Source organism: Acipenser ruthenus, chromosome 17, assembly GCF_902713425.1.
Source record: "Acipenser ruthenus chromosome 17, fAciRut3.2 maternal haplotype, whole genome shotgun sequence".
Classification (NCBI taxonomy): Eukaryota; Metazoa; Chordata; class Actinopteri; order Acipenseriformes; family Acipenseridae; genus Acipenser; species Acipenser ruthenus.
Genome location: NC_081205.1, coordinates 23,229,644 through 23,257,022, shown reverse-complemented (window position 1 = coordinate 23,257,022; position 27,379 = coordinate 23,229,644). Strand labels below are relative to the sequence as shown.

Sequence of the window (27,379 nt, the reverse complement as noted above, 5' to 3'; positions counted from 1 at the left end):
AGTGAGGGACTACATCACCATATCGCACTGTAAATACTGTACAGAGCCGCAGTACTAAAATATTGCGATGGTCTGGTTGTGTAAAGTCCTCCTACACTGCTAGTGGTGCTGTGTCTGTTTTTTTCTTCCTTACAATACGTAGCTTTTGTTTTTATCTCCATTTTAGAGCGTATTTACGCAGTACAAGACTGAGGCTTTGACAGCCTGAATCGGTGGCAGAAGATTATCGGGATGGGTCATGTCTAATGATAATTCCAGGCAGGTAAAAACGGTTTTAAGAAAACTTGTATTTATGCATTAAAGGCACTGTATAAAAAATGAAATAGAATGGGTTTAATAGGTGTGATCTGGAGTGTTTGGTTCGGCGTCATAATATGGGCAATTACTACACGGAGAATTTATATACAGAATACTCATTAACACTACAGATATTTCTTAGATACTTGATGTTGCGACAGCGCGTCAATTTGGGTTTTTACATGAAGATAAACGAGTAGGAGAAAGATACATACAGTTGTCAATAAAACAACATTCTCTTGAATAATATAATAATTAAAAAATATTACGCAATTAATGTACAATTTAAATTAATGCAGGAGTAAAAACAAAAAAAATGTCATTTACATCTTTTTTTATTTTTGGCTAATGCTGTTTTGTTAAAATACATTTGATTCATATTTCATAACAATTATATTGTTAAAAATGCTTATGTATTTTTGGTTAATTAATTTCTGAAGATAAAACAGTAAATTACAACTCCTGCATCTTTGACTATATGCAATGCAATGTTATGTACGATTTCATTACAGATTGGCGTGGATAAAAAATAAATATATGTATCATGCCAATGCACGTCATGACTGCCCTTTTATTCTGTGCATGTCTGTATTGCTCGATTGCCTGCAGATGTGTGTTTTTTTTTAAGATATCGTTCTATAAAATGGGCTATTGAACTCTGGGAATCGTAGTTTTAGTTCTGCCATCCCCGTATTGTTTTTAGTATTAGCTTTTTTGTTTGCACTCTCAACGCATGCACAAACTGAATTTGCAAACTTTTTTTTTCTCCCGTACACGTATTGGGGAACTGTTATGTGCTGATAAATTCCAGGTATCTAACATATCCTTTATTCGCAGAGCTACCTGGCAGTATACAAGGAAGCTGTTATTTCCTCGTATCTTCGGTGGTTTGATCTTTTTGCATGTTTTATCATATGATCTCAAAAGGAGGCTTAGCACTTGGATAAAAAGCAGCGTATCATTTTTAACACATTTACAAACACATTTTGTTTAAGCCTTCTTATTTTCCTTATTCATTGTTATTATTTCATGACGATGCTAGTAACGGCGATGTCTGTCGTAATCGGGATCAAAACGATTCAAAGATATCGCCGAATGTTTCTATTTAAAATGATTATCATAACTGATATCATTTCATTTTTAACAGCACGCTGTTTTCCAGATATATGAGGATATAAACATTGTTTATTATGTGAGTTATCCATGAGTCAGAAACTTAAAAGAAGTTTTGTAGTCTGGATCTAGGCGAAATGGGGAGACATACACACTGTTCACTTCATATTTGTTAGGCCTATTAGTTACATAGGCTACTAATTACGGCACCAGTTTAGTAAAGCATTATATTTTATTTCTGTTAAATACAATATATTGTATAAGTTATTATTTGTCAACAATATTTACACAGATGAAGCAGTTGTGCTTTAATTAAAATGTTCAACGATGGTATGAAAATAGCTGCAATAGTAATAATATAAATACTTATCCACTTTTCCCGGTGTGGTACAACAAATACATAAATATATAAACAATTTAAACCTCTACATTTTTAAGACGTTTTAAAATGTTTCTTTTGTTAATATTTTCGACCGTTTTACATGTAAATTGAATAGCTGCATTATAATATTTGGATTCATTAATTTATTTGAATGGTCCACATATTTAAATTTAAAAGCAGTCATTGGAAGACACAGAGTTGTGCAAATCAAATCTGGGTAATACTGTAACTAGTGCTAGTATATTTACATATTATTTGTATAGGCCCAAATCAGGCATTCAAAATAAAATGATGAATCACTAAAAATGTATTTATTAAAATGTATTTATTTATTAAAACAATATGTTCAACAGGTTCTAGCCTACGTTTGTATATCAATAGCAATGGGTATTTGAAAATAAAAAAAATATATAAATCCCTATGGTTATATAAAAAAGAATTGAACCAGAATTAAGTCTTCCATTCTCCACAACTGTGAATATGTTGCACATAATAAAACAAATAAGATAATTATGTCAAAGATTTATGTATGTATGTATGTATGTATGTATGTATGTATTTTTACAAGTAGAAAAATAAAAGGTTAGTGCATGGGTGGTAAGGCTTGTGCTACGAGCATGAAGTTTAATTAAAACATGTTTATATTTTATTCATCCAGACGTGTTGGAGCTTATCAAATCTTGGAATATTTGAAAGAAAGTTTGTTATTTAATACAAATGTTGCATGCACCAACATTTTAATTAGAAAACACTTTTTTGAAGAATCGCACATGGACACAACAATAATGAGTTTCTAATAAGTAAATTCAAAATTATTTTATAGTTTAATAAATACATTCATACATAATATATTTATGTATTTACTGGACAGAATGACTGTAGTAATGCACAATTAAAGGTGTATTATATACTTCCCCATTTTTGAAATATAAAATGTGGGAAAGTAAAAACGTAAGTTCATACACAGCATATGCCCCTTTTTTGTTTATGTGGGTGAAGAAACAGAGTCGTCTGGGCTGAAGGTGCTGATTTACTGCAAACCCGTTACAGTTGTAGGCTGTGTATACATATACAATAAATATATTTTTAAAATAGACCTATGCAAATTGGAGTATTTCAGTTGGATAGGATACAATTTAAGACTCAAACGCAGAGCAGTGTTGTTATATTCCTTCTGCAATTGTAATTATGTACTGGCAATTAAAAAAAAAAAAAAAAGATAAACAGGCCTACTGAATTAATATTTATCAGAGATACGGCCTTGTGAACTGTTCGCCATGCATGCCATGACCAGGACGATAAGGAAGTGCTGTAAAACCCACTACATTCCAGCATACTAATGCAATGCATTACAAAAAGGAATTGCAGTACCAAATGCCTTCTATGTTTTTGTGTAGCCTACATGACTTACGGAGCTTTCAAATGGTGTACTGGGGGATCATCATTTTGTCCTGCAGGAAACTAGGCCTTGACGACCTGCACTGGTCCGAATCTTGAGTTGTTAAATGAAGACGGTTTAGCAATGCACTCTTCAGAATGCATTCAAATTAATGAGTTATGTGTTTTACATTAAATACCTTGTTTCTTAAGTACCAACTAATATGTTAAATACAAATACTTACTAATATTATACAATGTAGCTGAATTAACATCCTTGACATAAGTGGTATTATTTTTTATTTATTTTTAAAATGTCATTTTAATGTAAAATTATGTACAGCGCTTTGAGATGTTTTACAGGAGAGGCGCTATGTAAAAATATAATTGATTGATTGATTGATAATTAGGTACTAGTACCTTTAATATCTTATTGCGTGCAGCTCCATTATATTCTACCATATTTTGTTCTTACATTTCCTCCTAATTGTAAGTGGTAATAATGGATTTTATGTAGTCACCATTTTTTTTTAAATATTTAACATTTGTTATATTTATTCTCTTGCTTGCATTTTTTAAAAATATGTATTTAACTTCATTAATTAATAAATATGTCAAAACAATGCTTTTAGATTTTAGTAACTATTCTTTTTGAATATGTATTTGTTTTTTAGTTGTTGATTTAATTCAAGGAAACATAAAACTCTGAATACAGTTACTGCTGAGCTGTCAGAGAATAAGAGCCAGGAGAAACTCACCTTGCTGAGTAATGCTGCCATCTAGTGAGAGCTGAGGGAAGTACTCTTGACACCATACGGGCTGTTAGATCGAAATTGTGTACAAAAACATACAACATATCCATTGCACCACACAGGTGACAGATTTCCAAAGTAGTAGTAGTAGTAATAATAATAATAATAATAATAATAATAATAATAATAATAATAATAATAATAATTCATATTTATTGATTTTTTTTTGTATTTTAGATTTGTTGAGCCTGATCTTCAGTTAACCCAATCCTCACTGCACACTGGTAAGAATTCTGTAAAGATGACCCACATTTACTCACAATGGACGAGTAAACAGTGCAATTTCAAACGCAGAATTACCCAAGCTTATGGTTGGTAATACCTCACTGGTAATTCCAGATATAGGAGGGGATTATTGTGGTCACACGCCCTATTCATAAAGCTATTGTTTTTTTTTTTCTTAACTAAGCTAGTCAAAATGATTAAAAATAAATATTACATTTTTTGTTTCAAATGAATGTTTTACTATAGGATTAAGCCTCCATACCCCAGCCACAATCATGATTTTTGAATTTTAATGTGCTGCTTCTGGAAAACAGCTACAGCCCTGTGTCATCCCCTAGTCCATGCTACAGTCCCATTTTATCAAATTCTGCACCTAATTAAACAACAGTGTGGAAATGATTGTCAAAGATTTGCAGTTACTTTACAGAAGAGGTGTCACGTTTAAGTGTGCACGCTTCAGTTTAGGTTTCTTGTACTTCACATGTAGCAGAAAAGGCTAAACGTTTTATTTTACTAAATGTATATCAGCCACTAAATTCAATCAGAATGCTATCTACAGTTAAATGTTAGCCTTTATGCGTAATTCGGGGGATGACGTAGAGGGCTCTCTCCCGCTTTGCGCTGCTTTTTTTTTATCCTATATCCTTTTCTTTAGCCTGTCTTACCTTCCCTCCGTGGCGTCCTGCCCGGTAGCGTCCGCGATCTCTTCCGGGTGGAAGCCGATCCCAGTTCAGCATCATTTAGTATTTCTAGCCAATCACACAATGCAGCGCTCGCCTCGTCAATTATTAGGGCATGGCCAACGCTGCAGCCGTTATTGGCTGCCCCTCCTGTCTATCTCTCTCTCTTTTTCTACTTTAACCCAGCACTATTTCCGCTTCCTTGTCTGTGTTTGTTTTTTGTTCCTCCTCCTCCCCACCTCTGCTCCTTTCTATATCGCACTGTCCGCACAGGGCTCCCTCAGGGGGGGAAGTGAGTCTCACTCCCCCGGCTGTCCGGGTCGGCCTCTCGTCTCAACCACTCCCGCCCGGCTGTTCCTTGCCGGCCTGATGGGACCCCCGGCCACATCCTATTCTTCTGCTGCTTATGCGCTAAGCCTTCCAGGCCCAACCATGCTGTCCCTTCTCCTCTCTTCCATTTAAGGTCCAGGACCATTTCAGCCCACTCATGCAGTAGGCTGTGCCTCTACCTGCCGAGCGGGCCCCGACCGAGGGGGGGGGGGGGGGGGGGGGTTTCTCTGTTTTCGTCTCTCCTAAACGGACCCGAAACACTTTTTCCTAAGCTCTCCACGCCGCCCAGCTGCCAGCTTAGCTGCCTGAGGATGCTGCACTGAGTTGCGAAGGATCTGTCCTTTTGTCCTGTTCGTCCCCTTCCTGTCTCTTGCTCCACTAAACGCCCAGCAGCCAGAGGATGCTGCCTGACCCGTCGGGAGCGAGACTCAGTTTGTTGTATGTTATGTCTAAACTTTGCTCTCGCTCTCTCACTTTTACGTCACCCAGCAGTCAGAGGATGCTGCCTGACCCGGTGGAAAGTGTTTATATCTAATCCTTTGCTCTTCTCGTGTCTCCCTCTCTACGTCGCCCAGCAGCCAGAGGATGCTGCCTGACCCAACGAGAAGAGAAAACTCTTCGTCCCACTATCTCGTCCTGCTATCAGTATCTAACCTCAATGTTACTAAGCACCATTCCCAAACTCCAGCCCTCAATCTCGCCATCCCTCTCAAACTTGTCTCACTCTTAAACTCTCAAATGTCTCGACTCTCAAGCCTCCTAAGCAACTGGAGAAATCCTCTCATCTTGTCTCAATCTTAATATCTCACTCCCAATTTCGCCTCCTCTCAAGCCCTCGTAGGCAACCAGTGAATTCTCTATTGCTTACTAAATCAGAGCACCGTTTGTGCACTGAGGAGTTTGATTACTTTACTGAAGATAGTGCACATGTTCACAATTATTTGTACATAGGGGAGCCCTACTGTGCAGTATTACCTGGACACTTTAATGATGTCAATATTTTGTGGTGATTTACCTTGAATGGACTATTGCAATACTAACATTCTTTTGCAAAGTCTCTTTAGAAGTCTTTGTCAGTGTCTTCAATGCTGGAATGGTTTAGGTATGAAATAGGTCCAAGTGTCCTGAAATTGAAATAAATTGAAGTGTTTAGCAGCATAACCTCAATCACACATTAAAGATATATTACCTCCTGTCAGGAAGTCTTCCATTTTATTAGTTACCAAAGGCTCTTGAATCAGTTTGTCACATCCTTGCAAGAACGATTATAGTTGGAAAACGATACAGTACTGTAATGCGCAATCTCTACTATGATTTGTGGTTTCTTTGCAGCAGTGTCAGGATTTAAAATAAGTGATAGAAAATACAGTTAATGAATTGATTTGCCATTTCGAATGCGCACCAAGGATAAAACGAGCTACATTCTCAATGCTGTTTACACCATGTATTTTTTGTTTGTTATTTTAAATCTCAATATTCATTTTTGAATGCATATTTTAAAGTAAGCAGAGTCATGCTCACAAATCAAGTCTGTGAACCGTAATCAAACAACAAAAATAATCTAGGTTTGCCACTGCATAGTTATAGAAGAAAATATTAAAAAGAATGAAAAGATATTAAATATGTACGGCTAAATATCAAGAATCAGTGCAGACAGTTGAGGATCTGTGAAGGAGATTCGTGGTCCACTGACGGATTTTGTGCCTGGCTGGATATTGTTTGTCAGTATGAGAAGTAGTGATAGGCATGACAGTTCAACTGCTGGTGAAGCCTGAAGGAGATAAACAGAAATATAAGTTAGACATTGTGCAAAGAATACAGCCTGCACTGTTACAGTGCAAAGGTATAACTAGCTTGCTAGTTTTACATTGTTCATTTTTTATTGGTGTTCTTTATGCCTTGCCTAAGCACTTGCTTCAAAATAGGGCTGTAATGCTCCGAAACTAACAACATGCAAGGTAGGCCTCAGTTCCCTTAAGAGTAGTTTCCTAACATAAACAAGTTTTATTAGCTATTCAAAGAGGTTTTTGGTATAAAAATATTGTTTGATATTTGTGATTTTTTTTGTTTTGACTACCGTTGGCTTCTTCAACACCAGTTTAGGAAAGTTTCAGGAATATACAACCTCAACATGATTAGGGCTTCTGTTATTTATGTATTACCTTTTGTGATTTTTTTTTTTTTACATGTTCAGGCTATATAGATGGCCAAACGTAAGTGTTTTTTCAGGGCTTTTATTATATGAAGTGACCATTGATGTGTTGAGGCAACTGCTCAAATCACATGTGTTGTATTGCAACAATATGCAGTAAACTGCACCATGGGCGTAAGTGAACACAACATAAGTTGCTGTCTCTGATGTAGTTTAGTGCTTATAGTATAAACACAGGTTTAATTTGGAGTGTGTTTTTTTATCAGTGTTTATCAGTTAAAACCTAAAACCAGAAACAATAAACTGATGTTTTGTACTGGAACAAATTGTTAGTGATTCACTTGATGCCCTGTGTAATCCCTTATCTGTTTGGATAGTTTGGCACAGTCTGAGAGGTAAAGAAGAAATCTCTGCAAGGAAGATTTTGCGAAGCTTGCCTTTTTTTCAGGCTGAGCCATTGCCATTTGTTTAAATACAGTATTACAGTCGCCACCTCTTACGTTTGTGTTAACGTGATTCACCCGCAGTAAGCGATGGACGGTATAAACTCCCACACAATAACCTGACATTCAAAATGTCCCCCAATCACCAGTACAGTAATCAAAACAAACAAGCGTGTATGCGGTTAAAAATCTTTATTAAGACACACTAATAAAAAAGATGTATTAAAACCTATGAATGTAATAAAAAGTACAGTAATCCTTTGCATATCCAACTGCGATGGGACCAGAGTAAAAAGGCAGATAAATGAATCCTGTTTTAAATACCATTATACACAGCTGTAACAATTACTGTGCTATATTATGATTGTTTTGAGATTCATCTTTTATTAGGGAGCTCCGCTAAATCCCTTGTTTAGAAAGATACAGGGTATTAATGGGTCTGCCGTGTGGGTGTGTGCATTCGCTACTGAGTGACAGGCAGGAGATCGAGATGGAGGTTGAAGTTGATACGCCCCGCAGGCGAACAGGATTTATTTACATATTGTAGCGCTGAGCTGCGGGGTTTCCAGGATATAATGAGACAGACAACAGCTGCGGTTCAAAGCAGTAAGAAACCCTGTCTTTATTATTTTTTTTAGCTTTTAGTGAACAATGGCTCTCATTCGTCTCCTCTAACTCACAAACTCAACCTCTCTTAACTCTCTCAATTCTCCCGCTTCTCTCTTTCAAACCATCATCTCCACACTCACCCCCAAGTCCCTCCCCCTTCCTCACTCATTGGTCCAACACTCCCTATCTCTGACTGGTCGTGTCAGACCTGCTCCCACCCCCTCAGTGACACATTCACACACAGGCAGTCTCTCAGCTCTCACACAAACACCAAAACACACAGAGAACACTAACAGATCTGAACAAGAATAACACAGTTTACAAACACACATTATTTACAGAGTACTCCCATCCCCTTCCCCATAATCAGGTCCATTCCCACATTGTCCGCATCCTTTTGAAGCAATGTTGAAGCACACAGCATCTAACACACATTTTATTTACACTGAATTTTCGTTCTGATGCTCATCGCTTTTCTCTTTTCAGTACAGAGATTAAATAGCATCGGTACAGTACAGGAGTAATTGCTCAATAACAAGGTTTGTTATTTGTGCGTTTTCGTTATTTAAATCTATGAGGATGGCACATAATGAGGTCCAAACAGCTGAGTTTGCCCGAAATATACGGCGTGCTTAACATGGTATAAACAATGCCTTTGTTATTGAAATCAAATGCTGTTTGTCCGAAATAAGTGGCTTCTGTTTTCATACATACACTATGTGGAAATTTTGATTTAATGAGTTTCCAGTTATATCCCTACCCCACTATTGGATTTTGTTTTTCTCAAAACGAAACGAGCAGACTAGTGATGAAATTCTTTTGTATGACAGATCTTTTTTGTAGGTGTTGTCACGTTTAAAATTTCATTTTTTGTTTTTTTATAATTGCTTGGTTTTGTGACTTTTGTTTCTAAATAACCAATGACAATACTGATTTGTGATATATGTTTTTTTGGCCAAGGCTGATCAAGTAAGGGGGAACACCAAAATGCTTCCCCAACTCAATCTAAGCAGAAATAACAATACAGAATCATATTTAACAGGTAGGAGGTTAAATATCAGGAACATGTATATGATACAAATCAATGTTTCAATGCTGCACTAACACACTGTCTTTATATAGCTGGGTTCAAGGTACACCATAGCGTTCACCCAGAGGAAGAAACAGAAGCAGGAAATGGAAAACGAGACGAGCACTACAACCTCAGCCACCACCACAACCTCCAGCACCCCCTCCCGGACCCAGGCCCCACAGCTGTCTCTCTACAGCAGCACCACTGAGAGGCAGGCTGTCCAGGTAACCTGTCCCCACTCAGGCACGGCAGAAAAGGCACGTGGTAGCCAATGGTGGCCAAAGTAAAACAATTCAGGTGGTCTCAGAATCCCATCCCTGGGCAAGGTTTATTTTCTCAGGGGAAGTTATGAAATGTTGGGTCTAGTGAGTCATTCCATCCACGTCATATCACCCAGTTTTCTGTCAGAATGCAATCAGCCACTTTAGGTGAACCTGGGGACAAATAACCTACTATTCAAGAAATGAAAGCCTAGGACTCATTATATAGAATGCTTTTCAATTTTATGACTCAAAGATTACTTTTCTTACGAGAACCAGCCCCCTCTGCTGTGAATGTGCCTATAACGTGGCCATAAATAAAGATATCACCATGTAATATGTATACTTGAAACTTCATTTCATAGTGATGTCTGTATTAACGGTAGTCCTTATGACATTTGTGGTGGTAAAGGCCCCCCCCCCCCCCCCCACCTAGAATATCTTGTAGTTTATCAAAACCAGCTTTAGCGCTGCCGTGTCAGAAGTGGCATCTTCCTGCACTTGCTTGGCAGCTCAATAAGTGGCCGGTGTTGCTTGCACTCCCGCAGGTGATCCAGCAGGCCATCCACCGCCCCCCCAGCATGGCAGCTCAGTACCTGCAGCAAATGTACGCCGCGCAGCAGCAACACCTGATGCTCCGGACAGCCGCGCTGCAGCAGCAGCACCACCTCAGCAGCAGCCAGCTTCAGAGCCTAGCAGCTGTACAGCAGGTGGGGAACCTTCCTGCAGCTCTGAGAGGGTGGGGGAGGCATGCTTTCCCAACGTGATATACTGTGTCGGTTAAGCCATCAATGTTAAACCAAGATACATCTATCAGGCATTGTTTACAGGCTTTTATCTAATCAGATTTGTATATCATTTTCTGTTTCAGTCATCACATCCTGATGACTTTCTAAAAGTCTAAAGCACCCCTGTGGTCTCAATAGAAAATAAAGCTTAATGAAGCTTGCTTAAAATGACAAACTATTACTAAAGCTGGACTAAGGTCACTAACTAAACTGGGTGCTTACACTGAGATTTCTGTGCTAAAAGCATACTGATTATTGATTAATAACATAGCATTGATTTAAATATAGCTACACAACATTACTGAAGAGTTTTGTTTACTACTCGAGACACACAGGTGATGAGGGTCCCTAGACTCTAGTATCACCAAAGCATGAAATGTACTTCCTTTATGCATGAAAGTGCTACAAAAACACCAGGGCACCTGACACCAGGGTCGGCAGTGTGTGCAAACTGCTTATAAGAAGCTGTGACACTCAGAATAGTTTTTATACTGCTTTCTCTCTGCAGATGGAAAGAAAACCTAAAAAACAGCAGGTGTACTGCAAGCAAAAGTGTAAAACTGTAGAGTAAACAAGTGATTAGTATTAATACAGTGTGAGGCAGAAGCTGGAGTTAACTGAGCGCTGGTTACATGCAGGCGAGACCACTTCAATCAAAAGCCACAGGCATTTTTGTTTTTTATATTGTTTGTTTTCGCTTTTGAATAGATGGTTAGTTGTCGTTATATTTACCACTTGCTTGTAGACACAGTAATTAGTATATTTAGCGAAGTCTTGCACGCTGTCACACATTTGTGTCAGCCCCATTGTGTTTTGCTGCGTTGACTTGTCATGTGTGTTTCATTCTCAGGCGACGCTGTCAGGAAAAAGGCAGGCCTCTTCCCCCACTGCGAGTGTCACACAGCAATCAAGTGTCTCACAGACTTCGGTGGGTAGTCCTTCAGCCGATATGTGTTTGTATCTCCCTTCGTACTGCTGCAGCAAGGGTTTCACACAACATGAGGAAATGACAGCAGTGATCTGACCAGAATATAAATACGTTCTCAGTCTGTAATCTATCAAGTTTGCGGTCTATTAAAAAATGGACGAAGATTTTTGGGTAAGTGATCATTACAGTAGGTACTATACGTGCACTTGATCGTATGTATAACTTTTTTGCTCTAGTAATTCTCCTGCAAAATAAAACCCAGAAATATTTGCAGGGCTAGTTCACAAAATAGTACTTCCTGTTTTATAAAGACAGTTTTTTTTTAAGCCAGTCTTTATAAATTAAATACAGTATTTGAAACCATCCTTAACTTCTATTTGTAAATATTACATATCAAATGATGACAAAGATAAAGACTTCAAGTTTCGTTGTAGTACTTCTATCTATCTATCTATCTATCTATCTATCTATCTATCTATCTATCTATCTATCTATCTATATTATTTGGTTTGAGTGTTTAAAGTAATGGATGATGTCACCTGTGCCTCTGCGTCTTTCTTTACTCACCTGTTTTTTTTTTTAGACTTATACACTCAATCATGAATTCAGGGTTAAAACTAAACGGACTTCTAACTTCTTATCATTTGTAGTTTTGAAATATTAACAATTTTCTATTCCATCTAGAAAACCATTTATAGGAATTATTATGACTACTGTAAAACCTTGATTATCCAAACCCTGAAAATCTGAAACAAACATCACAATTACATTTACTGTGTAATCGAAAAACATGTCGTAAAACATCTTATACTGTTATCTGAACAGCCCCTTGGCAACATGTTGTGTGCGGTGTTCTTCTGCCTTGTTGTCATAGAAAAAGATCTATTTAGACTTCAATCTCTAGTATTTACAGAAAAGTGTAGTACTGAAGGTTTTATAGGTAAAGGTAAACTTTAAAGGTAGAATTGAATGATGTTTCTTGATTGGGAAAGTCAAACAATTTAACAGTTATAATTTGATTATCTGAACAATTTGATTATCCAAACACTTAGAGGTTTTACTGTACTGGTAAAGTAATTGCATTAACACACTGATAAGGATGTCTATACAGTTGCTAGGATGTCCATGATTTGTAAATAAAGTGGCTTATGTTAAAATAGATTCTGAGTGAATGTTTCGATATCATTTTCTAAGAGAGATGCAGTTCTAAGATGATACATCAGGGACTGTCAATTAACCACAGTGTGGGTCGTTATTTGAGTATTTTTTGAGTCAGCAGCTGTGTGTGTATCATCATTAAACCGATCCACGTTCTGCTTTCTTGTAAAAGAAAAAAAAAACAGTTTGAAGCTTCTGAAAGATTGTGATTGTATTAACAGTTAAAGGTATTGCTTGAGTTATACTTGCTCTGTCTAAGTACATAGCTTACCACTTGAAACTTCAACAGACTTAACCTCTGAATTGCAAGACAAGATGACAGTTACTTGCATTGATGACTTTGATTACAAAATTTAAGATCATTTCTTGCCTTTAACAACTTAAGTTGGGAGCTCGGTGGAGCAGTGGATCGATGCACTGGCTGTTCCACTTAGGTTTTTGGGTCCTCACTGCACAGTAATCCACATCCCAAATAATCTTATGTTTTCTCAAAGAAAACTAAAGCTTTATTTAGTTTTATAGTGCCAATACAATACCTTTCGGGCTTTACAATGCTTGCCTATGCTTTACCATGTTTTCACTATGCTTATTACACTTTGCTGTGTTTTTACTATCGGAAACATTTATAAAGTTCACTTCTCTACAGGTACTGGTAAGCCAAGCAGAACCCTTTATTTTTGTAGATATGTATTAATCAACCAATCAAAGAGAGACTTACATTAGTGTTAGCACATATTGACACCATAAGCATAGAAACTGCTACAGCTTTTAGCTGACTAATCATACTGTTTACAAGTCAATTAAATACTTTGTTGCATATCGCTGTCAGTGTCACACGGGCTTCAGTGCACAGCGCAGCGCTAACATGCTTTCCCACCTCACTTCAGAAAAACATCCTTGAGTAGTCTTTCAAAAAGCAATAATTAATAAGCATGGCAAACAACAATCTAACCAGAAACAGCATCAGACAACCATACAGTACACGCATAACAGGATATGGAACAGAAATTAAATAACGGGGAAATGTAGCTGACAGAACATTGGACTAAATGAAAGCCAAGTTACCTGGCTGTGAGCTTCAGAACACACCACCTTGTTTCCAGCATCATTGGTTCGTTCATGCCGGCTCACCAAGCAGAGCTCCCTGGCTGTATCACAGACCCGGTGTTGTGTCTCTGCAGATCAATCTCTCCACATCTCCAGCGGTGCAGCTGATCAGCCGGAGTCAGACCTCCAGCACGGCAGGCAGCGGTGGGGGGAGCAGCCTCGGACAGCAGTCCATGCTCCTGGGGAACAGCTCCCCCACCCTGACCACCAGCCAGGCTCAGATGTACCTGCGCGCTCAGATGGTAAGAAGGGACACCAAGGAGGCCTTCTGCAAACGCAGGGCTGCTTATAACATAACCGCACCACCACAAACTGTGTACAACACATGCTGCAAGCTTTTGGAAATGCACAGATTGTACTGGGTCCTCTTTTGTCAGGGACTGTTTAGGAGTATTCAGATTTTGGATTTCATCAGCAAGACATCCGATGATCCAATACAAATGGAGTTCATTAAATGTAGAATTTGCAAGCTGTTTAATTTAGAGATGACAACTGTTTTTTCCAGGATTCGTGATGTCCTGGGATAACTGCTAGTTTATCCACACTACATAATTTTTTCTTGTATTTCACTACTATAGTTTTTCTATACAGGGTGTCCCCACTCAAAAAAAATCATGCTCAAACCCACTGCTTTGAGGAGTACAGTATAAATGAAAAGGTATTTCATTTGATTAGCCGTGGCTTGTGCCAGGGGCAGTATATATTGTTCACATTTACCCCTCAGACTACTTACAAGATACTTAAAAATATTTTGCTTACCTGTTTTTCTGGTCTAGTTTACAAGCAATAAAAACAGATGGCTTATTGTGTCACAGTTATTTGAAACTATTGGACAGACAAACACATAAATAGTTAAAATTTAAGTTCAGTTTGGTTTTGGATGATTTTGAATTGAAGTAACACATCTGTTCTTGGGTGGCTCGTGGATTACACACAGAGTTGAATCTTTCCTTGGTGTCCTGCTTGCAGTACGTTAAAGTATTTCAAAATTTAAGAACGGCCTGCTTTTCTGGCTTCCATAAACACAATGTATGTTTTGTCTTGATAGAAATAATATTTTAAATTAATAAAATAAGTGTTTGCTTCATGTGTGCTGCTGCTGTACTGTAGATCAGAGTTTGGCATATCTTTCCACTTGCACGTCCTACATCTAATGGCAAGAAAAACTGCTTCACTTTGCATGCCTGACAGGAAACAGAATGCCAAAGATCACACTGAGTTTGTGCCATTGCACATAAGCATAGTCAGTTCTGGTAGACTAATAAATACATCTTTATATTGTTCTGTTACTGTGGCGATTTATCCCTGGTGGGGATATGCAAATAATCAATCTGAATAATATAGCTATAATCATTAATTACTGGTGAATATAAAATGTCTTGCATTTCCTGAAATAGGGTAAAATTGCAAAAGCTAAGAAAACCAATCGTGAAAAAAATTCACCCGTGTACATAATTAGGCATTCCATCAAAGGGTCCTGCAGTATTATAGAATAATATTATTACTTTCCATTACTAAGAATGGACACAATATCTAGTTTCTGAAATTCTTAAGAAGTTTTAAATATATTTTGGGTTTGTTCAACACATTTTAAATACATTTGCTTAGCAATTGTTGCTGCTTTTCCTGCCTGTATTCCCCAGCTCTCTTCTCTCTTTCTCTCCCCCCTCTCCCTCTTGTGTGTCACAGCTCATTCTCACGCCCTCTGCCACTGTAGCTGCTGTCCAGCCAGATATTCCTGTAGTTTCTTCTCCATCCAGTTCCCAGACTACAGCTACCCAGGTGAGCCAGCCCCGGGTTCAAACAACAGCTTCGGAGTCACCAGGCGGGTTTGTGGGTTTGTGGTTCTAGTAAACTGAAACCCAGCAACCAGCACAGTAATGTTTTTACAGGACACCAGACCAGCTACAGTTTCTGCATTTACTAGAAGTACAAGATTGTGTCATAATTACAAAATGAGTTGAGCTAAGGTTATGGAGGCGCTTTATTGGAAACAGCGGTGATGTGAGGAAATAATCTAATAAAAAAAGGCAGCTCCCTGTTAAAACTGATGACCATTCCCTGATAGACACCTTTTGCTGGTTGAGGGGATTCACAAGTGGTTCACTTGGTAAAGGCTTGACAGTGAGTCATGCAATCAGGGAGTTCAATCATCAAGGGGGGATGCCCACTGCAGAGAACACGCTAATATAAACTGAAAAAATATTTAGGTCAAAGTTAGAAGAAACTAAAACTCTAAAGATAGTCTTTTTATTCTTGTAGACGTAGCTGAACCCTTGTGTGCTTCAGTTTGGGAGTATAAGGATGTCATACTGCTGCAATGCTCATTGACTTGATATCTTTTAGGTTCAGAACTTGACCCTGCGTCCACACCAACCCAGCACCCTCACCTCCCCCCAGAGCGTGCCCCTTAAAGCCACCAGCCAGGGGCAGCCTTTGGCAGTGGCCCACCCCAAGATGTCCGTGTGCCCCCTGAAGCCCAGCCAGCAGCCAGAGCCCCTCTTGGAAGGCAACAAGAAGGGGGAGAACCCCATCACCGAACCCAAGCCCACCACCCTCACCCGCCTGCCCGGAGACCACCAGCTCATAGCACCAGGTACAGCAGCCACATATGATACACGTACAAACTGAGCCGTTTAGAACTTTCTAGGTAAATGAAACGTTTAACAACAAGTTTCAATTTATTAAAGAGTAATTAGCTTCAAATGTCAAAGTGATTACCTTTTTTACATTCCCCTTACAATTTTAAATTGTTTGCCATCATTGTGTCACAGGTAAAGGCTAATTTACACAAAAATTGGAGATGGAATATTGGGAAATTAAATGAACAATAGGTGGGACAATGGATTTTTAAGCTTTAGTTACTATGCCTCATTTATGACTAATGTTTCTGTCTCTGTTTCAGCCTCATACCCTCTTCTCAAACACCAGCCCCTCCCTATTCATGCTGCTCAACCACAGAAAGGGCCAAACCACCAGCTAATCATCCAACAGCAGCCACCGCTCCCCCACCAAGTTCAACCAATTGCACTCCAGGTCTCTCGTCAAGAGACTCCACCTCCCTCCTTGGCAATCCAGACCCAGGTCCCTCCCCCGACTACAATCTCCGTCCAATCACAGCACTGCACTCCCATCACAGCCACTGCCCTGCCCCTGACCTCATCCCCTGGCCAATCACAGCCTGTGCAGCAGCAAACAGTCGTGGTTTCACCTCCACCTACTCAGTCCCCTACCAGCCAGTCGCCTACCATAGTCATCCAGCCCCAAGCACTTATCCAATCGCAGCCTCACGCTCTGATCTCTGCTCCCATGCAGTTAGGCCCCGCCCAGTTGCCCATTCTAAGCACTGCCCAGGTAATACAGCCCCACCTTTCTCCTGTGACTTCCCCGATAGCTCACATTGGCCCCCTTCCTTACCCCACTCTTATTTCACCGTCCATCAACTTCCCTCCCCAGCCAACACATCAGCAGCAGCCTCCTCCCCCTCAGGCCTCCCTAGGCCTCATGTCCTCACCGCCTCCGCCTCTACCCCAGCTCTCCCACACTCCCCCTGCCCAGCTCCAGCCACTCCCCTTGCAGTCGGTTCAGGCCTTGGCAGTGCAGTCGGAGATCCTGACCCCTGGGCAGATGCTTGTGTCAGAGGAAGAGCTGCCAGCAGCCGAGGCCTTGGTCCAAATGCCCTACCAGGGGCTGCCCCCTCCCCAGACCGTAGCCGTGAACCTGCAAGTGCAGCATCCCACCCCCATGGAGGCTCCAGTGGTAAGACCTTCAGGGCATTTTGTTTTTGTATTGGATAGAAACACTCAGCTATTTAAGTGTTTGTGAAGGTTTTTTTTTTTTGTCCTGTCATTAATCTCCTAAGAATTTAAAGAAAAAAAGCTACATCAACATTAAGATTATTTCATGTTCGATTATCATCTCGTTCAAATGGACTTCCTGTTGAAAACCACATATTCTATGTCCTCCAATTGACAGTGTTTGGGAAAAAAGGAGCGGAAGTTTGCCCTCACACATTCTTCAATAAAAAGATCTTAAAGAGGTTCTTGCTAATGAAATAATTCATATTTTGTGCCTCACATGTTTTCAAAGACGCATATATATATATATATATATATATATATATATATATATATATATATTTATTAAATTGTACCACACCAGCTCTGTTTGAAGGCCTAACTTTCAGTTAGGAGAGTACATTTTCAACGCCTAGCTGATAGCTTCTTCCTCTATCGACTGACATGCTTTGCAGCCAGTAACATGTTTTTATCTGAAGACATTGCTAAGGTAAAATGACCAGATTACCTGAAAATATGGCATACAAACTGATAGCTCTCACTGTGGTGCCAGATTTATATATTTTTAATTAAAATACATGTGCTTCTTTTCAAACATAATAGAAGTGCAGGAGAGGTGAGATTATTCCATTATGTTTAAAATGGACGTGTGTGTTTGTTGCTGTTTGATTATGTCTCCGGGCACTGATTTGTGGCTCCTCTCGCTCCCTGTGTGGGGGTGTTGTGGGGGGGTCGGGTTAAGCAGGTCTACCAGGTGGAGGGGATGTGTGAAGAGGAGATGAGAGAAGACAGGGAGGAGTGTCTGCCTGGGAACAGAACTCCAACACCTCCTGCTCTGTCACCCCCTGCTGGTCATGTCGGGGACTGCGAGGAGAGCTCCACTCACCAAGACATCTCAACAGGTAAAAATAAAGGAAATGGAAGCAAATTGAGGAATTCAGATAACTTTTTTTGTGGATTTTATGACACTGCTTTTCAAAGCTACTCATTTTGTTTTACAAACTCAGTAGTAAACACTATAGTACTATTTTAAGAAATACTAAAAGAAACAAAAATGCAGTAACCAACATGTCTTCAAAAAAAGTAAAAACATTGAATTTTAGTTTATTTTAGTTGTAAACATGCCATTCAACAGCATTTTATCCTAGCAGTGTTTATTTCAAGTTCAGCGTTCACCTGTATTTCTGTTGTTGTTTCTGCATCTATCATGATTTCTCCAACAAAAATTGGTTCTGATAAGACTGGGCTGATTGTGAGGATGTGAGGTGGGGAAGCAGATTTGCGTTCTTCAGGCTTCAGTGCACAGTGCTGCATCTGTGGGCGTTGGTGCAGCATGAATGCCTTACTTCCTCACAGTCAGCCTAGAGTAGTTTTTTAGCAAGATTGTTCTTCAGGTATAGTTAGTAGGCATGGCACAGAAGAAACCACAACAGATAATCATAGGGAACAACCGGCCATAATACGATATTAAATAAGTAAAAAGTAAAATATTAATAATCTCTTTAGTTAATAATCTCTTTAATATTAACTACAGGGTGCCTCAAGTAACTCATTATCCTACTTTAATGTAATCCAATGAGATGTCCAAACTGGACCAATAACAGGATTTTAAATCCCAGTGAAAGTGAATGGCAGAAAGGTTTGCATAAACCTAATCTTAACTTTAAACACAGTTTTACCGCACACTTAATCCTAACCTTAAAGTCATTACAAGTGGGACGATTGAAATCATATTCTATGTATTCAAAGTGTGGATGCTCCCGGGTCATGTAGTATCCATTAAATCAATAAACAAAAAATGATCCAGATCATGATCTGCTGCTCGCCTGGTGTTCTCTCTACCTCGCTTCGCCCACGCTACTCCACTACTCCGCTCGCTCCACTGGCTCCCGATCACCGCTCGCATCCAGTTCAAGACTCTTGTACTAGCCTACAGATGCCTTGATCAGACTGCACCCAGCTACCTCCAGACCCTCATCTCTCCCTACACCCCCACTCGATCTCTCCGCTCCGCCTGCACTAGAAGACTGGCTCTACCTCCGCTACGCTCCCCTGCCTCCCGAGCCCGCTCCTTCTCCACCCTTGCTCCGCAGTGGTGGAACGACCTTCCTACAGATGTCAGGACTGCCCAGTCCCTGACCACATTCCGGCGCCTCCTTAAGACTCACCTCTTCAAACAGCACCTGTAGAACTCCTCTGTTGTATCCTGGGACACTATCACCCTTCATTTAAATATGCTTTATTTTGCTCTTATCTGCCCCCTATTTTACTGCATTTAATCCTGTACCTCAGAATATTGTAATCTCCCAAGTGTTTAATCTGTAGTATTTTGTACTTAATCATATCCTGATGTAACTATCACTAATTAATCATATCCTGATGTAACTTTCACTATTATCTGCTGTATTATTGAATTGTGGTTTGTCACACTTGAGAATTATTGTATTTCTTGTTCTTATTGTATGACTTATATTGTAACACTTGAATGTATTTGTATTTGCTTGCGATTGTAAGTCGCCCTGGATAAGGGCGTCTGCTAAGAAATAAATAATAATAATAATAATAATGATTTCTCTTTTTCTTTTCTAATGAACAGCTGAGTTACTCCCTTCCCTCGCTTTCTTTCACTTCCCCCCAGGTCTGCCTGGACTTGTGAACACCTCAGGCAACACCTCTGTGATCAGATCCTCCTCGGATCCCTCCTACATCACCAGCTCCCCCCCTCCTCCTCTTCCTCATCCCCCTCCCCCTCCTCCTCCTCCTCCTCCTCTCCCCCCTACACTCCTGCCTGCTGTGGTCAAGAGCCCCTGCAAGCCTGTCCCAGCAGTCCTGCCCGAGAACAAGCTTCCGCAGGCGATTGTCAAACCACACATCCTCACCCACCTCATCGAGGGCTTTGTCATCCAGGAGGGGCTCGAGCCATTCCCGGTACGTCCACTAGGGGGAGATATCACTGAGCGACAACTGCTGCAGGAAAAAAATACAAGAGCCAATCAAATTGACCATTAAAATATGGTTGAATTCATACAAATTTGGTTCTAATGTTTTGCTATTTTTGTTCTAATATGCATTCCAAAAACGGGTATTACTTAAAAAGTCCTACAACTGTAACTGACGATATTTATACTACCTTACTACTGTATTACTGTATTCTTTAGCAGTCATTAAGTACGCTACACCAGTCTGTGAATACTAATTGGCAGTACTTTGCAATACTTCTAAGTGCCCGTGGTAACAGTTCAGTCATATGCTTGGAAATATTTTGTTGATGAGAAATGAAATTATGCAATGCTCATGGATCCTATGACTTTTAGTTATATTCTGCCAATAAAATACTTGTCATCTTGGCTTAGTTATTATTATATTTTATTTAGATTTTATGATTGAGTTTGTGGATATTATTGTATGAAATGAACATCAAATGACTGGTTCATTACTGGAAATAACCGATGAAAACATACATTTTGCCAGTGTACAGCATATTAATTACAGCACTGAAAGGGATGAAGACAGTCAGTAGTACAGGGTGTGTGCCCTCTGTCGGAGTGACATTGCATGATCACAATGAGGCAGTGAGGTTTGGAAGAAGTGGGATGTGTGCATCAGGCATTGACCTGATAGACTCAACCTCACTGATGCTGTATGTATGACTACTGGACAGGATTCTCCTTTGAGGCATGTTTGATTAACTTAACCTCAACAGTGCTCAATGGTCCTTTCTCAGAAATTCCTTGGTCACTTGGTCATGACCCAGTGGGATTTCCCCTATACTTTGGTATACAGTATAATAACAAGTAACTGGACTAATGGGGCATATCGACCCACACGCTGAAAACAACCAGAGTGCCTTACAAGGCAGCAAACTGCTGTAAACACGTAAGACTGCATGTTGTATTGGGACCAAGCAGTGGTCCATCCTGTCATTATTTGCCTGTAAAGTGACAGACAACCTTTTAAAAACTATATAATAAAAGATTTGAAAGGTTCAAAGACATTGTTATGAATACCCTGAGCAGTATCGATGGGTTAATTCTGGTCTGAACTGCGCCTTGTTGTTTTGTCTTGTCACAGGTAAGTCGTTCTTCCCTCTTGACTGAGAAGAAGGAGAAGCAGTGTGAGCAGCAGGTGATGGAACCCAACAGGGAGGAGCCACAGTCCATGATGGAGACCGAACAGCCGGAACACTCCACAGACAGTGACATGGATGACATCATCGCTGAGGGTTTGTACCTTTCATCAGGACCAGTGCAAGACTGGAAGGGATACCTCATAACATGTGCATGTTAGGCTTTAAGTTTTTGTAGGAAAAGCGAGGAAGCATGGTAAAAAAAAGAGGATGACAGTGAACACACGTATAGGATATGAAGATTTACTTATTTCTTTTTTATTACAGATTTTTCCATCCGATCCCCTCTGCAGGGTTAAGTATAAGATAATCTATGCTGAGTTTAGTATAAAAGGATGATAGAAAAAGCACAGAGTTTTGGAGACAGAATTTAATCGCAAAGCTTTTTATTATGATTTTATTATACACCTCAGTAACTTGATTGAGCAAATAGCCAAAGGGGGCTATTGGGCACATTTCTTCGCTGTCTGTGCAGCACATTTCTTGCGTAAAATCATATTCATGTGGTCTTGTTCTTTTTCATAGGCGTAATGGAGGAAACCGTGACAGAGCTGCTGAAATGTGAGTTCTGTGGGAAGATGGGATACGCACACAAATTCCTGAGGTCAAAACGATTCTGCTCCAAGTCATGTGCCAAAAGGTATAAATATGAATTCATTAATTTTGTTATAGTTGAGTTGTATTTCATTATTTATTAATTTACTGTTAAGTCACCTGAGACCATTGCTGTTGTGCAAAGATACATTCTTAAATCTAGATGATGAAAGTCCACCCAAGGCTAATCTTTAGTCCTATTAAGTAGTTCATGCAGTAACACTTCTAGAACCAGTGGTGGTAGTCCTGGAAGATTTCTGATCTGGAGTAAATTATCTTTCCACATCAGCAGAGCAAAGTGTCACAGTAACTTAATTATTCACCTTCATTCACTTAGTAGCACCTCTATAGGCAAAAGGGGCAACACCACCTAATGCATTTCCCGGTACTAAACTCTTTTCTCAAACGCATTTCTGATAAATCTCACCACAAACTAGTCTAATAGGGTCAGCCCAAACGGTTTTGTTTATTTCTTTTTAGCAGTAAAAGAGGTGCTTCCTGTATTCTGTGGTGGAGGCAGCGTTAACCACAGCAGAAACAGAAACATGTACAGTAGAGTGTGGAGCCAGGCTGCTACATCTCTAGACTCTCACACTCGCTTGTCTCCTGTGCCTATTCTGTGAAGCTTAAGGGGCTCAGAAATACTCAAATAACTTTTAAGTCAATTCAACGACTTTCTTTCTTCCAATGGAAACATTTGTCATCGAGGTTTCTTTTAGCATTCCTATGTTTAGCACTATTGTTGGTTGAATAAATCATGTTATGTGAGTTATGTGTGTACTAACTCACTGTGGCAACCTTGAGTAAGTAAATGGAAAATGTCTGTACAAAATTGAGTTACAGAAAAAGAAGCCAAAAATCACAACCAAGTGGCACACTCCTACTGTTCATTTTTCAAACCATTTCATTTCAGAACGTATTTGTTTTTTGCTGGAATATTTTCTAAGCTTAGACAATAAAAGGGGGTGGCAAAGGACACACCATATGACAGCATATTAAACAGGGAAAGACAATAAATAATATCACAATGTAGGTGATATAACTTATCCCTTTAAGGCTCCATATACGATAACTGCCATCTAGAGGCAGTCTGACTTACTCAGTAGTATTATACTGGTTACTATCAGGCTGAGAGGCTGCCCATCAGTGCTTTCTGTGTGAACACACATTGTACAGTGTTACATGTCCTCTGTGTTTTCTGTTCTTCCTTTCCCAGGTTCAATGTTAGTTGCACTAAAAGAGTCAGCCTTTTGAAAGCAGACAAGGGGGTCCGCTGGACTCGGAAGCCAGATGGCCGACGAGGGCGCCGGCCCAGAGGGGCAGAGGGGGGGTCCAGGGAGCACTTACTCCGGCAGGTGGGTCTGCTGCAAACTCATTGCAGGGGGGGGTTGGCACAATGATATTTAAAAATGCAATACATCGGAGGCAGTAAAAGCAAGCAGTTACAATGCTTGTATGCTTCAGTGTAAATATCAATGCGTATCTACTACTTTTTTTTAATAATATGATACTCTGAATAACTTGCGCTAAAGAACCACGTTTCATTGCAATTGGATAGTCGGTGCTTTAGATATGTATAAAAATGTGTGAAAGACAAATGGACGGGCACCTCCATATGTCCTCAGATTGTGAAAATTTAAATAACTCATGCTAGACAGCCTTGGCCAAGTTTGATTGGTAGATTAAGCTTGGAATGCTTCCTTAAATAGGCTTAAAATTGGTTTCAATTGGAATTGGAAAAGCCTGTTTATCTTCATTTATTTATTTTAGTTGCCAGCTACTTATCCCGCCACAGGTGGGATGCAACCAGCTCGCAGCCAATCGCCTCAAGAAGACACAGTTCCTGTTGCCATGACAACACGACTGCGGCGACAGAGTGAGCAGGGGAGGGAGCGGGATCTCAGGGTGAGACACCCGTCAGGCAGTAATGAGAGCCTGCCCTCCGTCCAGTCCGATCCCACGCAGTGGACAGTCAATGAAGTCTGGGCCTTTATTTACGCTTTACCAGGTGACTTCACTTCTATGGGATTCTTTGTTTTTAAATGTAATTTCTTACTGTGTTCACATGCCTCATGTCAAACACTACTGCCAGTTTGACCTCACAACACTACACGTTTTATTTTCACCAGGGTTTCTATGGAAGGCCACCCAGGTCAAAAGCGTTATTTAGTACACGTTGTAATTCTTACATGTACTAATTTGGCCAATCAGATTGGTGAAAATGAAATGAGAACCAATGAATTTAAAGAAAGTAGTACATGTAATAAATTATCCAATTAAAAGTCGCTTTACATCTGCCATTCCCGCCCAATTTGTGGCGGTATATGGACTTGGCATTGGGTAAAGTCTAGTAAAAGATAGACAGACCTGGACCTGCCGAGACGAGCATCAGCTGGCGATTTCAGGGCCTTAGAAATCGCTTTAATTCAGTTGTAATCCCACTGTAACTTATATGTAATTTTAAACAAGTGTTGAAAGATCTGACATTTGAATCTAATATTAGCTATGGTAACTCAATATTTTAGTGTGAAACTGAAATAAATATAAATTGGAAAATAAAAAAAATGATTGTGTACATTGTTAATACAAACTGAACTGTGTCACGGTTAACATCAAGTCGGCAGCACTTGGCAAATCTATATTTGCACTGATCTCTCCCCATGATTTGCAATTTTCGTTATTCTTGATTTTTTTAAGCGTATTTTATTTCAAATTAAAAAGATGTTATCCCAAAGGGGATTGGCTACTCTTGTAATTATGCTGCATGACTGTAAAATGACCAGCCCCAGTGTGGGTACTATTTACATTTATTTAGAACATGTAGTCTTTTATGTATTCTGATTGGCCCAAACCAGTACATGCTAAGTAACATGTTTTTTACCCTGATGGTCTTCTATAGGTTTCAAGCTTACCAATGGCGATGGTGTTTTCTTAATGTGTGGACATCTACAGGTTTATGCAAAAGGCCATGGTATAAAATAGGCACCTAACAAAATGATCAATGTGAATAGCATATGTATCGCTCATGCTAAATTCAAGCCACTGAATGGGCTGAGGTGACTAGTGAATCTTTTTTTCTACACTAGACCGTGAAGATCATGACGCATCAAACACACGACAGGGAGCTCAGTTCAGATGCAGTGATCTGTAATGGCATGTCATTCTTTCACAGGCTGCCAGGACATTGCTGCCGAGTTCCGTGCCCAGGAGATTGACGGCCAGGCGCTGCTTCTTCTCAAGGAAGATCACTTGATGAGTGCCATGAATATCAAGCTGGGCCCAGCCCTGAAAATCTGTGCCCGTATCAACACTCTGAAGGAGCCCTAACAGGAAGTGAAACGGGAGCAAACAGACTTCCATCACTGTAGCGAAACGCCACTAATCTGAACTCCGATCTTGAGATACTGCACAGCACCTGCCAACAATGTGAGGTGAACATCTGATATTCACTTCAGTGCCAATGGTGAGCAAGCATGTGGTTGAACTGGGAGAATATAGAGCAATAAAGAGATTTCTTTATCATGTGCCACAAAGCAGGGAGTAAAAAAATATATATATAGTAGTCCCCCCTCGCCCCAAAGCGTCACATCAGAAATATACTGTAATAAAACATCCCATATGAAGGAATTGGAAGAGCATTTGGCTTGTCCATGCAATGTCTGCAAGCTTTTTCCAGTTGCTGGTCTGCTGCTAGCGCTGTGCATTTTAAGTGGCAGGTACATCATATTTTTATACCTGTAGACAATGACTGAATGTATTATATGAATATATCTGAATTTCTATGAAGGATTTTTTTAAAGAAAGAAAAAAGGTGTTTTTATGTGACTCAACATGTGCTGTTGTTACTGCTGTCTAATTTAAGTTATGTACTACGTTATTATATGGTTTGTCTGAGAACCCTTAGTTATTTTGCTAAATATTTTATGAATTAATAACTTTAAAAAAGTAAATATACATATTTTTCATTTGAATATAAGAGGATGTAAATTACATACAGGAAGGATGTGAAGGGGGGGGGGGGGGCAAATTGAGTTGTTCCATTTCAGAATAGCCAAACAGCAGACCAGTAAATGAATCTAATAAACTAATATGCCTATTTGAATTGTTTTCAGTGTACGAAGCTTTAGTTAGTCAGTTATCCTAGGGTACTCAACTAAATTATTGTCGGTGTTGATACTATACCAGTGCTGTAAAATGCTCTAAAAATTTAGCTGTGGCTTATTTCCTTTTGAAGGAAATACAAAATGACTAACAGGGTTATTGAACATGAATAATAGGAAAAACAAGAATATTGCAGGTTATCTTATAACAGATCTGCTGCACCGTGCCAAAGAGCAGCTGATACCCAGGTTAGCTTGGTATAGCAATTACACGCTTGTTTTAATGCTCTACAGTAGACATCCTTAACATTATCCAAGGCATTATTCGCTTATCTTAGTGCTACTGATAATTTCTACCAAGAGGGCAAAATGTTCAGAGAATATTTTTCTTAATTAAATTTAAGACATGTTTTGTTTATATTCCCAACTTCACATCATTCCTTGATAAATAAAGGCACCTGAACCGGTCTAAAGTTACATTATCTATGAAGCATGTAAATGAAGCTGTAAATGTACAAGGGAACTCTTTGGTTCCTAAAGAGTAGAAGTTTTAGTTTCGCTTACCCAGTACAGTATTTCCAAACTTGGTGACTGCCCAGCTTGCCTGAAAAGAATATATATATATATATATATATATATATATATATATATATATATATATATATATATATATATATATATATATATATATATATATATATATATATATATATATATATATATATATATACATGTGGTGGCGGGCAGCAGCTGTTTAATTTCTTTTTTAATGGTCAGGTCAACCATGAACATTCCCTGTCTCACTCCATGGTGTTCTATGGCTGACCACTGATGCTAAATGAGCCACAGACAAACCACGGATGCATAACTTATGTACACAGTGTAACAGTGTTTGTCAGACAGAACACTGGTGAATATCCATGGATAACATGGAGAACATTTTACTGGGGAAGGCTGTACCAATAACAGTGTTTATGATACAGACCAACTAGCTTTGGATTTATAAAGGATAGGCCATACTGCATTACT

General features: G+C 39.4%; 1 protein-coding gene across 7 annotated transcripts; it reads left to right on the top strand.

Moving 5' to 3' along the window:
- Positions 1-157: 157 nt before the first annotated feature.
- Positions 158-26,980, top strand: LOC117423536 (polyhomeotic-like protein 3). Of its 7 annotated transcripts, none has more exons than XM_034039480.3 (16): positions 172-258; positions 4,159-4,205; positions 9,543-9,716; positions 10,301-10,462; positions 11,391-11,468; positions 13,808-13,975; positions 15,423-15,515; positions 16,080-16,329; positions 16,639-17,492; positions 18,276-18,432; positions 20,169-20,458; positions 21,602-21,752; positions 22,182-22,296; positions 23,467-23,605; positions 24,021-24,258; positions 25,423-26,980. In XM_034039480.3, exons 3-16 carry the CDS (start codon positions 9,597-9,599, stop codon positions 25,575-25,577), a joined length of 2,970 nt encoding a protein of 989 aa, XP_033895371.3. In that variant the 5' UTR covers positions 172-258; positions 4,159-4,205; positions 9,543-9,596; the 3' UTR covers positions 25,578-26,980. The 7 variants fall into 7 exon arrangements, with proteins under 7 accessions (XP_033895368.3, XP_033895372.3, XP_033895375.3 ...); XM_034039479.3 differs by having other exon boundaries at positions 174-262; XM_034039477.3 differs by lacking the exon at positions 4,159-4,205 and having other exon boundaries at positions 158-262.
- The last annotated feature ends 399 nt before the right edge of the window (positions 26,981-27,379 follow it).